The 15,789-nt window shown below is 36.1% G+C and overlaps 1 protein-coding gene across 1 annotated transcript; it reads right to left on the bottom strand.

Annotated features, from left to right (window-relative positions):
• Positions 1-4,895: 4,895 nt before the first annotated feature.
• Positions 4,896-14,293, bottom strand: LOC126607835 (amine oxidase [copper-containing] alpha 2, peroxisomal-like). Its single transcript, XM_050275547.1, has 6 exons — positions 13,138-14,293; positions 12,080-12,212; positions 6,375-6,759; positions 6,166-6,279; positions 5,353-5,891; positions 4,896-5,233 (listed from the first exon to the last, which is right to left on the bottom strand). Exons 1-6 carry the CDS (start codon positions 13,781-13,783, stop codon positions 5,026-5,028), a joined length of 2,025 nt encoding a protein of 674 aa, XP_050131504.1. The 5' UTR covers positions 13,784-14,293; the 3' UTR covers positions 4,896-5,025.
• Positions 14,294-15,789: the final 1,496 nt, after the last annotated feature.

Genomic DNA, 15,789 nt, shown 5'->3' with positions numbered 1-15,789 from the left:
GGCCCTAAGTATGGTACAAACAAGAATTAAACGAAAACCTGATGGTACCATTGATAGGTACAAAGCAAGGCTTGTTGCCAAAGGATTTCATCAGCAACAAGGTTTGGGCTATACTGAGGTATTTTGTCCAGTTGCAAAGCCTGTTATTATTAGGCTTCTTCTCACTTTGGCTGCCAAGTTTGATTGGTTTCTAAATCAACTTGATATCAGCAATGCTTTCTTGCATGCTAATTTCACAGAATATATGTTTATGATACAACCACCAGGATTTGAAGATCCTACAAAGCCAACTCATGTATGTCATCTGCATAAGTCTCTATATGGTTTGAAGCAAGCCCCCAGGCCTTAGTATGAGAAATTAACAAATGCATTAAAGTCTCTAGGTTTCTCAAGTTCTCATAATGACTATTCTCGATTTGTAAAAAGGGATCCAACTCTGGTCTTCATTTTGGTTTATGTTGATGACATTATTGTCACTGGTCCAAATTCTCAACTTTGTCAAGACATCATTTCCCAACTCAGTGTCTTATTCCCTGTCAAAGATCTTGGTCCTCTTCATTACTTTCTTGGTATTGAATCCAAAAGATCATCCTCTGGCATATTGCTTTCTCAGAACAAATATATCTTAGACATACTCACTAAAGCTCATATGAAGGGTTCCAAGCCTTGTGTTACACCCCTTACCACAACAAAATTGGATCATGAATCTTCTCTGCTTGATAACCCTGAAGAATATAGGTCTTTGGTTGGTTGATTGCAATATTTAACATGGACCAGGCCAAACTTATCTTATGCTGTGAATTTGGTCTATCAATTCATGCACAAACCTAGGCAAGCACATTTCCAAGTAGTCAAACGCATTCTTTGATATCTCAAGGGCTCATTATCTCTTGGTCTATGGTTTCCTAAGTGTTCAAAGTCTCTCAACCTCACTGCCTTCTCGGATGCAGATTGGGCAGGATGTAGCATTGATAGAAGATCCACTGGTGGATTTTCTATCTTTATGGGAGACTCTCTTATCAGATGGAGTGCAAAGAAACAACCTACTGTGGCTAGATCCTCCACTGAGGCTAAATATAGGTCCCTTGCAAACATTGTAGCAGAACTCACATGGATTTGCAAGTTGTTGACTGATGTTGGTCTAGCTTTTTCTTCTTCCCTGCAGCTTTGGTGTGATAACATTTCTGCAATTTCTTTGGCTAAAAATCTCATCTTTCATGCAAGAACCAAACATGTGGAGATTGATTATCACTATATCCAGGAAAAAGTGCTAGCATATCAAGTGAAAGTTCTCTTTGTCTGCACTGAGGATCAAATTGTAGACATCTGTACTAAAGCTCTGTCCAAGCCCAGATTCATCTTCATTCAGAACAAACTCTCCCTTCGGTTACCTCAGTTTGGTTTGAGGGGGGATAATAGGATAAAACTGTCAATAGCTAAGTTGGTTAGAGTTTGTTATAAGGTGGTTATAGCAGTTTGTAATTAGTGAATGATTGGTTGGGTAAAACTGTAATTAGCTAGTTGGCTAAGACTAGTGAATTACTAGTATATATATGTATACCATTGTGTAATTTTATGAGATGAAATGAAAAGATAGCATTTCTATTAAAAAGTGTACTTCTGCTGTTAATGTGATCGCTAGTATAAGAAAATTTTGGATATGCTACCATTATTCTTTGCGAAACCATATTTTATTTTTCAAAGTGGCCCCTCACTTGGAAATCTTTTACTCCGCTCCATGTCTCATCCTGTGACTAGATACACAAACAAATAGTTACAATCTGTAAAACAACTGGTTACACCTAAAATTTCATCCTTCTTGCAGGTTGGGCTAACTGGTTGTTTGGAAGTGAAGCGAACAGAGTACACTCACACAGAACAAATAGAGGAGGAAGTGTACGGTACTCTTGTAACATAAAATATAGTGGCTGTCAACCATGATCACTTTCTTACCTATCACCTAGATCTTGATGTTGATGGTGAAGTCAACTCCTTTGTCAAGTTGCAAACAACCAGAGCGAGTGACCCAAAGTCACCCACGAAGGGTTACTGGAAGGTAGTCGGTGATACGGCTAAAACGGAGTCTGATGCAAAGATCAAGCTTGGTTCCTTTGGTGCTGATCTGGTGGTTGTGAACCCCAACAAGAGGACTAAAGTGGGTAATCATGTCGGATATCGTCTGATTCCGGGATCAGTAGCAGGTTCACTTCTATCCGACGAGGATTATACACAAATCTGAGGAGGCTTCACTAAGTACAATGTGTGGGTTACACAATATAATAAGTCTGAAAAATGGGCAGGGGGACTATATGCTGATCAAAGCAGGGGGGATGATACCTTGGCTACATGGAGCAGTAGGTAGCTACTAATTAGCCGTTTACCCTAATTTATTTAATTATTATAGGTTAAGTAGTGAAATTTACCATGATGTTTTGATTAATTTCATTGTTTCAGGGATAGGGACGTTGAAAATAAAGACATTGTGTTATGGTACACCATGAGTTTTCATCATGTGCCATTCCAAGAAGATTTTCCCATAATGCCAACGATCAGCGGCCAGTTTGAGCTCCGACAGAGCAATTTCTTCGAAAGCAATCCAGTGTCAAAAAACAAGCCACCCCAATATGTGAGGGGTTCAAATTGCTCATCCAGCTTCAGCATTGTCACAGGAAGAAACTCTGCTTGAAGGAAAATGAACATCCAAGTGTTTCACTCTGTTTATACTCCTTGTACATTTCCTAATGTAGGAGGTACCACTTTGAACAAAATTCCATAAATTTGTAATAATGACTGCATGTCATGCTGTACTGATAATCATACAATTTCTTAATTATTGAGTAAACTCAATTAATTTTCCTTGCTCTTAATGCAAGAAAAATACCAAAAAACAAAAAAATATTGGGAGAGGCTGAGAATGGAAGGCTAAGAAATTGTTAATTAAGCCGTTGAAGACAGCCATGTATAGTTCATTTGGTATTCTAGGCTAGAAATTCTATAAGAAATTTCTTTCAAGGGTTTGCCTTGTGAAAGAAATTTCCCAGTGCTGGACTAACGTCTTGTAAGAAGCACTTTTGCTCGTAAGCACTTATCCTAATAGCATTTTTATTAGAAGCACGTTGAAATTTAATTACGAGAAATGATAATCACACTCCTTTTCTCCTCGCACACACTCTAAGTCAGTTGTTGGCATTTGGTTTATTCAATCAAATGACTAGAAATAAGGAGGGGTGCGTAAGAGGAGAAAAAACGTGTGTGATTCTAGTTACAATACCGAACATGAGTATGTAAATGGTGTGGAGCAAAAAATAATCAAGAAAAATATGGAGGCGACACATGGATTTTTGGGTTAAAAAGACAAGATTACCCTCGAGGCACATCGAGATTTGTACGCCCAAGCAGTGGGCAATCATCCCTCAATCAAGTCAAAAGTGCCCAAAATAGGTATTTATTCAAAACCTATTTCATTCATCCTCATCAAATCTTCTCCACAAGGTAACCCCCAAATCATTCCTTCTAAATTATATTAATTAGCTAATTAATTGATTAATTACCCAATTAATCTATTAATTAGCTAACAAATCATGAATCTCATCCAAAACACCATCCAAATGGCCGGTCCATCTCCTCCCAAAGGGGCTGGCCACACCCCTATATAAACCACCTCATTTTCTCCAAAACTGGATGCCAACCCTCTTGCAAAATTCTCTAAATTCTCCAAACACTTTTTCTCTCAAATTCTAACTTTGGCATCGGAGGTTCTTCGGCCAAAGCCCCCCCCCCGCCCAAAAAAAAAATTATCGTAGGCGCTCTTGGCCTTGACCAAATGTGTTATTTGTTTTGTAGGTGCAATTTTGTCTAAAAACAAGGAGGAAGAAATTTGCATTCACAAAGGACTTCTTGTTCAAGTGCTAATTAAGAACGTTTATCTCTGCATAATTTTTCCTTCCTCGTGGTTTAAGTAATTTAAATATAATCGTCTATTATTGTTAAATCTTTATAGGCATCGAGACACTTATTATTAAACTTGTAACATGTAACTTATTTAAGAGAAAACAGTTGCAAAGACAAATGTGTAAAATGACGATTCATTGTGCCTCCTCACTTTAATAAACAAAGACTCAGAAGCAAGGCAAAGCAGCTGCAATTAAATATGAGGGCAAGGCGAAGGACTAGTGAAATGCAAGGACCTGCAAAATTAAAGTCCAGGAAGATTCAGTTGTCCCATTGAAGTCAGGAAAACCGACGAGTTCGTCGTAGACTTGGCCGCCGGCTCTATCATATCCGATCACGTCCACACAGGTCCAGGACACCCTCCTCTCACCTTTACCGAGCTTTTCCTAACTAGTAAGCTTCCTCTCAGTCACCCCAAATTCAACTCAATTTCAGTCAGGGGATTGAATTTATCTGAAGTTTCATGCCTACCCTTTTCAATTGGATGGTAGGGAGAAGATATTACCAAGTGAGCTGTAAAATTTCAATGCTTCTATTGAGGGTGATCAGTCACATGATCACAAAGGGCTTAGTTAAGGCTGATTTGGTATTGCTGTGCTTTGAAAACTGCTCCTGCTGTATTGTGAAAATAAGCTCATTTATGCAATTTCACGTTTTCAGATTTTTTTCACCCAAAACTATGAAAATAAGCTGTTTTTAAGTGTTTACCAAACATCTTTTTGAGGTCAGCTTTTTTTTTATACCCACTTTTTATAAAAAGCACTTCAATACCAAACCAGTACTTAGTAGAGTGATTCTTTTTAAGTTTTTTTAACAACCAAGATCTCAGTTTGCTAACTAGCCATGTCTGGGAGTATTATAAATTCTCTTAACCTTATAGACTACGAACCCCACCAAGATGTTGATTTCCTAAGTAATAACTATCGTTTGTTCATGGTGACATGGATTGGAATGGGACTAGATATGTAATTTGTAACTAAAACTTGCAATAAATTACAACTGCAATGAGATGAAAACATCACTTATTAAGCTCTTAGGATTATTAATCACTCATGATAAATAAAAAGTCCCCAGCTAGTTTTTGGCGGTGCAATTGGGCGAGTGGTGCTTAGAAGGTATGGTTCTAACTTTAAGAACAGGACTGCTCTCAAAGAAATTGGTTGGCCTGAGCTCAAATCCACCACTCAATGTTGGCATCATTGGAAAATCCTCTTGGCAAGGATTGTGGTGAAACCCAATTGTGTACCACAACACTATATCTTTGTTCTCAATTTTCCTATTCCTGCACACATAAAACAATCACAATTCACACCAGTCAACCAAAATGAACAAGAGAAATCACAAACGTTTTGTAAAATCTTTTGCTGCATTAACCAAATTTAATCACAGTTTAATTAATACCTGTTGCTCCACACATCTAATGTGTCCTCTCCTCTACTTTTATCAACATATCTTCCTCCTGCCCATTTTTCGGACTTGTTGTATGGTGTAACCCACACATTGTACTTAGTGAAAGCGCCGCGTATTTGCGGGTAATCATCCTCTAACAATAGGGTTCCTGCGACTGCCCCCGGGATCAAACGATAGCCAAATGGGTTCCCGGGTTTGGTCTTCTTATTAGGGTTTACCACAACCAAGTCAGCTGGCTTCAAACCAAGGCGAATTCTTGCATCTAACTCAGTTTTAGCCGTCTCGCTTACAATATTCCAATAACTCTTCCTGGGTGTGTTGTGGCCTGTTGCTTGTTTCGTCACAAAATTATTCTTGACAAAGGAGTTGGTTTCACCATCGACATCAAGGTCAAGATGGTATGTCAAGAAATGATCATGGTTCACAGCAATGCTATTATCTGCCACCAATGTGCCAAAAACTTCCTCCTCTATTTGGTCTATGTGGGTGTAATTAACTGCTCCAATTTCTAGCACACCTGTTAGCCCCACCTGTTTAAGAAATTGAAGATCAACAAACCATAATTGTCAAGCGCAACATCAAGCGTAACATCTGTTGACACATACTCATTTTGTCAGAATATGAATACAGGAAGAACGTTTTGATCGTATAATAAACTAACATGACCAATCATTCAAATTCACCGACAGATATATATTGTTTAGTTGGCAAATAGTTATCCAGATTATCAATCTATAAGTTTACTTAAAATTTAAACCAGTACATATGTACACACTATAAGACCCTAGCTATCATATAACATACCTCCATTTTGATGGAGCCACTTGGCTTGAACTCCCAATCAATTATGTAGTCATAGTTGCCTATAGTTGAAACCGTCCTCACAACCAGAGTGACCTCAGCCCTAACCTCTGTGATCTGCAATTCCGTTATCCCTCGATTACACCACATTTACATCAAAAAACAAATCAATCAAACACATTTGAAAAATAAGAAGAAAACTTTATCATCACCACTATATCTGGGATGGTGACTTCAGTGTGGCGCCACAAGATGTTGCCTGCATGTCTCTCAAAGATGCAATAAGCATTCGATATCTTCACCGGCGTGCCGTCCTGGGCAGCATAGTAGGCGTCCATGAACTGGGCATTGGCTGGGCAGTCAGTCAACGGTTTGAGTGAGACTGTGGATAGACCAAACCCAAATTCTCCACAGTCGAAGAAGGTTTTGTAGTACCATTCTTCTGTGGGGTCCATGTACGGGACAAAGAACTCGGATACAAAGCCTCTGTACAAAACCCTCCTGTACTTGTGCATTTCAAGATCATATATTGATGCTTGAGATATAATCACACCCGTTCGAACATCAAATCCGAGATGGAAGATCCAATTGGCCCACCTGATGATGATTACAAATATGAATATTAGTAAATTGTTAAGGCTTATTATATTAACATACCACAAATTGTTGAATAAACTCTACATACTTAATACACCATACATTTACTTTTTCACTTAAAAATTATCTTAACACACCCCACATACTTTCCTATAATACCCCACACCTCACATTCTCAATATACATTTTATATTGTGTACATACACGCCACATTTTCTATACACACCATATTTCTCAAATCTTATAACACTCATTTTTTATTTTCAGGGACTGAGTCTAACCATTTGAACGTTTAGTTTGCCGAAAGATTTCAAATCATCTGAACGTTTAGTTTGCCGAATGATTTCAAAATGATGATTTGAAATCATCTTAGTATAGTTTGCATCGATAGATGTCTACCTTCATTAAGTAGGGTAACATCAGCAGTAGCTTATTAATAAGTTTAACTTCGTGGTATGCAATTTTTGTTTTGACTTTCATGAACTTCATTTCTGCAGTGTAGGAATTTTATTTTGATTATTGCGTGGCTGGTTTTAAGACATATACTCATGGAAATATTTGAATTGTTGTGTGGCTGGTTTTAAGACGTATACTCTTGGAAATATTTGAAATATTTGAAGCTTCACTTCCAAACGAATTTGAGATATTTGAAGCTGCATTTTACATTGATGGATATAAATGGAGGTACAAGTACAAATGGTTAGTTGTGCGATTCCACATTTTGATGGTTGAGAAGATAAATAATGCGATAAAAGTGATTTGGAGTGTATTTAGAAATTTTTATTTTTATAAACCTAATAAGGTCAAAATTGTTATTGTATGGTGAGGTAAATAAGTCATTTAATATTAAATTTTAATGTGGGGTGCATTCAACATTTTATGGGGTACTAATATAAAAAGCCAATTGTTAAACGGAAAAATTTATGGCTACCAGATTGAATAGTCAAATAGACGGCTATAATTAAGGGAATCTTAATGAAGCACTGTTTACTTTTAATGAAAAGGATAATTTTTATTTTGAAAAGTCACTCCTATTACTATTCACTTACACCTTTATTTTGTCATTTTCATTAAAACTAAAGTTTTTGAGGATTTTTCGTTAGTTTTTCTTATAATTAAACAAGATGTGTACGAGAGTAAAAAAAATGCAAGAAAATCACTTCCCATATAAATATTAGGGTTAATCTCAGTTTACTACTCTGAAGTTTCTTGGTTTTCAATATTTGGTACATAAAAGTTTTTTTCATCCCAGTCTGATACCTAAAGTTATAATTCTGGAACACTTTCATATATTTGTTAATTTTTTCGTTTGAACTTTTGTTAACTGGTGATGTGGCACCCATGTGGACAATAATTAAGCGCCACATGTCAATATGGGCCCACTTGAATATTAAAAAATTAAAAATTAAAAAACAAACCATCTGTCTCCTACCTCATCCCTCGCACCCTCTCCCTCCCTTCTCTTTTCTGCAACCCACACCCTTTCCTTCCCTTCTCTCTTCTGCAACCTGCACCACCCTCCCTTCTCTCCTCTGCAACCTGCACCACCGTTCCTTCTCTCCTCTGCAACCCGTATCCACCCTCCCCACACACCCACCCCAACAAATCCCACCCAAAAGAATTCCAATTCAACAAGAAACCCATCCAATTTATGAAATTTATCAAAAACCCAGTTGACCCAAATCCCTAATTTGGATAAATTCCCAAATCCTAATCGATTCTTGAGCATTCCTAGCCCCTGCCGCCACCTCACTGGACTCTGACAACAGCCCGTGGTAGCTCCCTTACTTCGGTTCTTCTCTCTCCTCGAGTGGCTCGTGAACCGTAGCTGCTCCGAATCGAATTTCGAATTTGCAAAGGGTGAAGGTGAAGAGGATGGAGGAGAGAGAAGGGAGGGGAGATGAAAAGGGTGGAGGTGGGTTGGGTATAGAGTGTTGGGTAGGCGTAGAGGAAAGAAGGGAGGGAGAGAGAGTGAAGTGAGGTAGGAGAGGAGGGTGTGGGTTGCAGAGGAGATGAGGGAGGGTGGTGCGGGTTGCAAAAGAGAGAAATGAGGGAGGGTGGGTGGGAGTTGCAAAGGAGAGAAGGAAGGGATCGGGTTGCAGAGGAAAGAAGGGAGGTAGGGGGTTGGGGGGAGGTAGAAGACAAGTGGGTATTTTTTATTTTTTTTTTAGAGTTTTTGTGTTTTTGCATTTTTAATTTTTTTTAATATTCAAGTGAGCCCATATTGACATGCGGCGCCCAATTATTATCCACGTGGGCACTACGTCATCAGTTAACGGAGGTTGTAACGGAAAACTTAACGGATGTATGAAAGTGTCCTAGAATTATAACTTTAGGTACTAGACTGTAACGAAAAAAACTTTATGTGCCAAATTTGAAAATCAAGAAACTTCAGGGTAGTAAACTGAGATTAACTCTAAATATTATATGATACAAATTAAAGTATGTAGAAAAAGAAAGAAAAAGGACACAATGATCACTTTGATTTAGAGTCAATGAAACAAACAATGGGAAAGGGATCATCTCCGGATCAAATTTCAACGGCACGGATTTCCTGATTTGGTGGATTAGGAGGAAGGGATTCGGAGAGGATCCCTTTCCCAAACAATGAATTAAAACAATCATAAAACAATATAAAGAATACAAGTAGTGGTTTATGTATTGTGAGGATCTTGGGGATCCTCAAATCACATATGTTCATCGTACATCGTACGGTTAGAAATCATTGTAAATTTTCTTATTTAAAATTAAATATAAACAGTACCTGACAAAAACTCGCCCACGATGTACGATGAACAAATGTGATTGGAGGATCCCCGGGATCCTCACAAAGAGAATCCGGCGAGGATCCTCTCTCGTTTATGTAACCAAAACACTTCTGTTAAGTGTTCAATATAAAATTAACATTGCCACTCAGTACTACTGTCAAAGAGTATTCCTCTTCACTTGTAAGTGAGAGGTCTTAGATTCAAATCTCATAGATGGTAAATTCGATACTAAATTAGGTTGCCCATTATGTGTGGCTTAGCCGAACTCCTCCTCCTCTTAGTGTAAAATATATCGTTGTATTAAAAAAAATTAACATTACATTAACTTTTGTGATTGGATTTATTTAATGATATTGTAACCTACAATACAGTCTATATATATCACTCAAATTTGCAGACTTAGACCATCTTCGATTTATGGAATAAAGATTAAAATATAAGCTTTAATACCCCCAAACCATCTCCAACCATGGGCTAAAATAAGCCCTAGGGATAAAATATATCTTTGGGCTAGATTCCTCTCAGGATTTAAGTCTGGCTTAAATTATTTTGGACCCACCAAACTGTCATATTTCAAAACATTTTTTTTTGCTTTTTACTTATAATCTAACGGCTAGGATCAAATGAGATCAAATCTAATAGTAAAAAAAAAATATTGGATGGCCCAAAATTAAATATAATGTCTAAAATAATTTAAAAAATATATTTAAATCAAACTTAACTTAAAACTTATAAATACCTATGTATTTGTATGATTTTTAATTACTTATCAGAATTTAAATGTTTTCAGACTAAAATGTTCATAAAAGTAAATTAAGATAATCTACATAAATTTTATTTAAAAAAAAAAGTTACCGAAAACAAAAAGTTAGGCTAAAATCATGATTTAATTATCACAGGCTAAAATTTTAAGCCACAAGAATTAGAGCGGAAAAATTGTTTATGGCATATGGCTTAAAATTGTTTTACTTAAATTTTTAAGCTTTATCCCCAAGGGTTGGAGATGACCTATATTACAATTCTTAATTATAAGCCCTAAATATTAACGCATCCCAACCGACTCTAGCTAGTAACAAAATCAAAACATGTGCAATAGAAAACAGAATACTCCAACCCCAACCAAAATTTCTTCTCAGAAAAACGTTAGGGAAATCACATATTTTGTACCATATTTGTGTATCATTTGATAGTAAATAATGTGCATATATATCACGTCAATTAATGAACTTATCTCATTGAATATTGATTGTATACTTTACTTACCACATGAGATAATATACCAAATATGATATAGATATGTGGTCCCCCTAATGTTACTATTTTTTTTTAAATTGCACGAATATTAATCTATGACATATGTATGGGCAGGGGGCCACGCCTTGATTTAAGGAAACCGTACTCCGACTCGTCAGCTGTACAATTTTGTGAAATTCGTGTGACGATACTATCAAGTGGACTGAAAATATGAGTACACCCCTTGAAATTCAATTTTCTTTAACTAAAATCATCATGGTAAATTTCTCTAACAATAACCTAATGACTAAGCTCCAACTAAACAATATCCATAATTATAACAAAATGTGTCTAGTATAAACATGCAAAATAATCTACCCATAATGGTTGTCAAACAAATAAAAGAAATGGAACATATGATGGTAAGACAAGTATAAGGTAGATACTTTTGTAATAATAAGGCACTTATTTCCCATAATTGTGATGGATAATTAAATTCATTAACATAATTAGGGTGTTGTGGCACAAACAATTGTAAATATTTTGAAAATAATAGGTATTTACTTGTTTACATGGCAGTCTATTTCAAATTTAGATTTTATTTGGATGTTTAAAATGAGATGGGTTTTTGTCAAGGAAATAATTGTTGCATGGGCTTATATCTAAACCCAAAAATTAATGGTGTCTATCAATTCATTTGTTGGAGAATACTTAGGTACTTACTAGTATGTACTTTATATATTCGCTTTTTAGATTTGGCTCAATGACATTTTAATGCATGTTTTATCTTAATTTTTTATATGTTATAATGTTTCTTGAAGTTTTAAAAACAAGAAACATATGTGATCTTTTAATTGAGTCAAATCACAAAATTGAGTATATATGATACTCACTAGCAAGTATCTAAGTATTATCTAAACATGTGTATCTGTTTATTAATAATATATCTAGATCTATAAACTTCATTATATAACACCTAAATTAGAAACATAATATGTGAGTATAATCGTCACACCCAAAAAAGCTTCCTACAATTTCCACAAACAACAGTGTTGACTTCTAAGCATAGCAATAATATTATAACCATATATTAAATACTCAAATCCACTAAGAATTCATTCAAGTACAATACTAATTATAGTTAATTAGTACAATGATTTAGTAGAACATCATTGGATTAAAAAAAATACTAAATACAGCCAAAATTAAGGAATAACTACTACATGTGGTTGAGGAAAAAGAGTACGTACGTGAGACACAGTTATCTTTAAGATATGCTGGAAGTTAATTATAATATAATTAATTAACTTATGACTAACCTGACAGTGTTGCCGTCGAGCTTGAACCCTTTGTCCCCAGACATAACTGGAGCACCATTTAGCCTTGGACCGAATGGAGGCTTCTGATTGGACGCTCGGTACTCGGTTCCCTCAGCTTTTGGCACAGGTGCAAGGCGAAGCCAGAAATCGTCAGGGGGAGGGGCGAAACTTAAAAGGGTAAAATATCTCAAAAATGTAGACAACCAAATTGAAGTAGACAATATTAACACCGTTCATAATTTATCAATACAAACCAAGGTTTTAAAAAACACTAAACACTAGCAGGGCGGCGGGCTGGAACCTAGTATAGACTTAAGCGGATTTACGTAAATTTATTATGTATCATATAAATAAGTACATATTACACTTGATAAATGTACTATAATCTATAAATAAACAGTGAACCATACTTATGTTTTTTTTTTTAAAAAAGGATAACAGAATGTTTACACGTTATTTGGGAGTTTTTTATTTATTAACAAACAATATTATTTATCATAATAAAATGGTTTAGATTCGTTTTTTATGATAATCGAACCTAAGACCTGCTATTTAGGAGTTTTAGGTAAATATTTTTATATGGAATACAATTGAGAAAGAGGAAGATGGTGGAATAGAGAAAATGATGAGGAAATTAAAACGTTAAAAAAATATATAATACAAACAAAAAGTCAGCAAAATAGAATATGGTGGAGTTAAAACCGAAATGTGGCGGGCCCAAATTAAAAGGGAAAAGAGGGGATACGAGTGATGACTGGTCCCCGTTTAAATAATTTATTTTTTCTTTAACTCAATAACAGAACGACGTCGTCCCACTAAAGGAAGGATTTTTTAATTTTTTTCAAGCAGGACCAAAACGCCTTTGCTTCCTGGCCTGGTTTTTTTAAAAAAGAATTAGAACCATGCGCACAACAGCAGGGAAAACCCAGAAACAGACAGCATTTCATCATTTCCGGCAGGACCAGAGGGGCGAAACCATCGCTCCAAGGCTAGATTTCCGGCGAGGGGAGGGGCGGACGCCCCTCCTTGCGCCTCTGTAGCTTCGCCCTTGGGTGCAACAAACCTATCGATGTATTCAACGATCTTCAGCTCATCCAGATCAACCGCGACTGTTATTCCCTCCACTGGCCTAACGTACAAGTTTACACTATCTTTTTTGTAAAAACAATTAATCTTTATTGTTCTTTTAGTATTGGCCTCCCCAAACCACCCAACTGAAAAAGTACTACACACAACTTCGGACATATTAAGCCCTCTCTTTTTAATGGACTGGATAAAGGGTTTATATTTGAACGGGAGTTCAGTCGCAACAGATTGTTCTTCATTGTTAAGCAAGGGGTATCCATGTTTGTTATCAAATTCAGTTTTGGAAACTATGGAACGGGTTGATATGTCGACTATGAGCTCTAGGGTTTTCATTTTGAGTCGTAAAACGACCAAGGCACGGCGAGGAAGAGGTGGCGGGGTTTTGGTGGGTTTTGATTGCCATGAGAGGACGGTGGACTTTTCGGGTTCATCTAGGCCTACGTATTGGAAGCTCAGGTTTTGAGAAGGGTAGGATTTTTGGACTATGGTTTTGACATGGATGAACTCGGATGGTGTTAGAGGGTCTAGAGGATGGCATGAGGTTAGTGATGACAAGGTGATGAAAATGGAGAGGATTACTAAGAGACTTGGTGCCAATCTTGATGCCATGGCATGCATATTACAATGTAAGTTTTAAGCTTCTTTGGTCCCATTAAATAAGAATTTGATCAGCAAGCTAGTATAGCAAAAGTGCTAGATGGAGTTTCGACCACTTTAAGATTTTGAAAACTTAAAAGCATAAACTTTAGTCATGATTTAGCCTTAGGGTCAGTTTGGGATTACTGTGTTTTTTTTTTTTTTTAAACTGCTTCTGCTGATCTTAAGAAGAATCAGCTGCAAAATAAAGCAATTGAGTGTTTGATAAATCTGTGATAAATTTTAATGCAAAAATGATATAATTGTATTTAACAACAAAAATAGACATAATAGTGTGGGCGATGACGATGATAACGGTTGTAAGGCAATGGTTGTGATGGTGGTGGTGGGGGTGCCAATAAAGGGGTGTGGTGATTGGGCTATAGAGGTAACAATGTAGTAGGGGCGACGACAATGGCAGTTGTGGTGCCAGTGGTGGCGGTTGTGTTTATAGTGGCGGTGGTGGCTACTGTGGCGGCAACGATGGTAGTGGCAGTTGTGGTTGTAGTGGTAGTGGTGGCGAATATGGTTATGGCGGTGGTTGTAGTGGTGGTGGTGGTGCGCGGCTATGGTGTGGTAGTGGTGGCAACAATGATAGTGTAATGGCAGGTGGCGGTGCTCACTTTGTTCTCCAAGGATAAAATGTGTCTTGAAGGATAAATAATGTTATTTTTTAAAATTAATGAGCTTTTTATAGGAATTAAAAATATTCATTAATGCAGCTTTAAAAAGCAACCTACAAACTACTTTTAAAAGTTGCTGGCGGATGTCATTGCTATTAAAATAAACAGGATATTTTATTTTTACCAAACACTTTTTTATTGATTGACTTTAACATAAAGCAGTTTTTGGTAAATAAAATACCAAATTAAACCTTAATCTAATTAACACGTAGGGTGTGAGTAAAACTATTTGATAATTATGCTCTCTTTTTGTCATGTCTCTCAGAAAAAGTATTATGAATATATATGATTTTGTTAAAAGGAATTAACTTGGAGTTCACATCTCATCAACCAAGTCATATGGTTTAAAGCATTTTTCAATAAATTTGTAACATTCTAATTCTAACTTGAGAAAACATAAGGTTTTATTTATTGTAGGGTCGTGGCGTTAATTAGGTAGATTTTGTTTTCCTGTAGACACTAATGGACAGTACTAACATGATATATAGGGGCAATGTAACACCGAAGATCGAATGGAGGATACATCTATCCCTAGGACGTGTTTAATGGAAGGGATTCCGGCCCTTTTTTATTTATCTTTTATTTTTTTTATTTATATACAAATAAGGATTAGTTGTTGGGCTCACACCACATCGAACTTTAACGATCCGAACCGTTTATTTTTCAAGTTGCACCACATAGATCATCCTTACAAAATATTAGCCAAATTGGAAAATATTTAAAACATCTAATTGAGTTCAAAGAAATTAAAGAATACTTTGTTCTCTAAAAAATGATGCAATTTCAACGTGATAATTAAATAGATAAATAGTTTCAGATTAAATAGAATTTTGTAAGAATGATATATATATGAATCGAGACTTACAAAATCGGTGATTCGGATTACTACAATTTGATATAAAGTAAGTCCTACAACTAGTCCCAACTTTTACCAAAAAATAGGAGTGTAGATCGTAAATATATGCTCAAAGTTCACTTCAAATGCATGTGAACAAATACACACACTGCTGGATTGTACTCACATTCTATTTCTTATCCTCTCACATGATACGTATGGTAGAGCAAGACAATCTTATCCCTCATTAAGTGTGAGTGTGATTAGAGCAACTCCAGCGTATCAAATATCTCTTAGGGCAACTTCCTATTGAATCCCTTCCGGTGAACAATAACTGCCTTTACTAAACTGTAATTGTCTTTTGCATCTTCACTTCTAACTGAATAACCATGACAATGAGTAATAAAATATTAGTATTTTTATTTTATAAAATAATACAAAATAATTTTATTTGTAATTTTGAATAAAAT

This window comes from Malus sylvestris, chromosome 16 (assembly GCF_916048215.2).
Source record: "Malus sylvestris chromosome 16, drMalSylv7.2, whole genome shotgun sequence".
Classification (NCBI taxonomy): Eukaryota; Viridiplantae; Streptophyta; class Magnoliopsida; order Rosales; family Rosaceae; genus Malus; species Malus sylvestris.
This window is presented reverse-complemented; position numbering and strand designations above follow the sequence as displayed.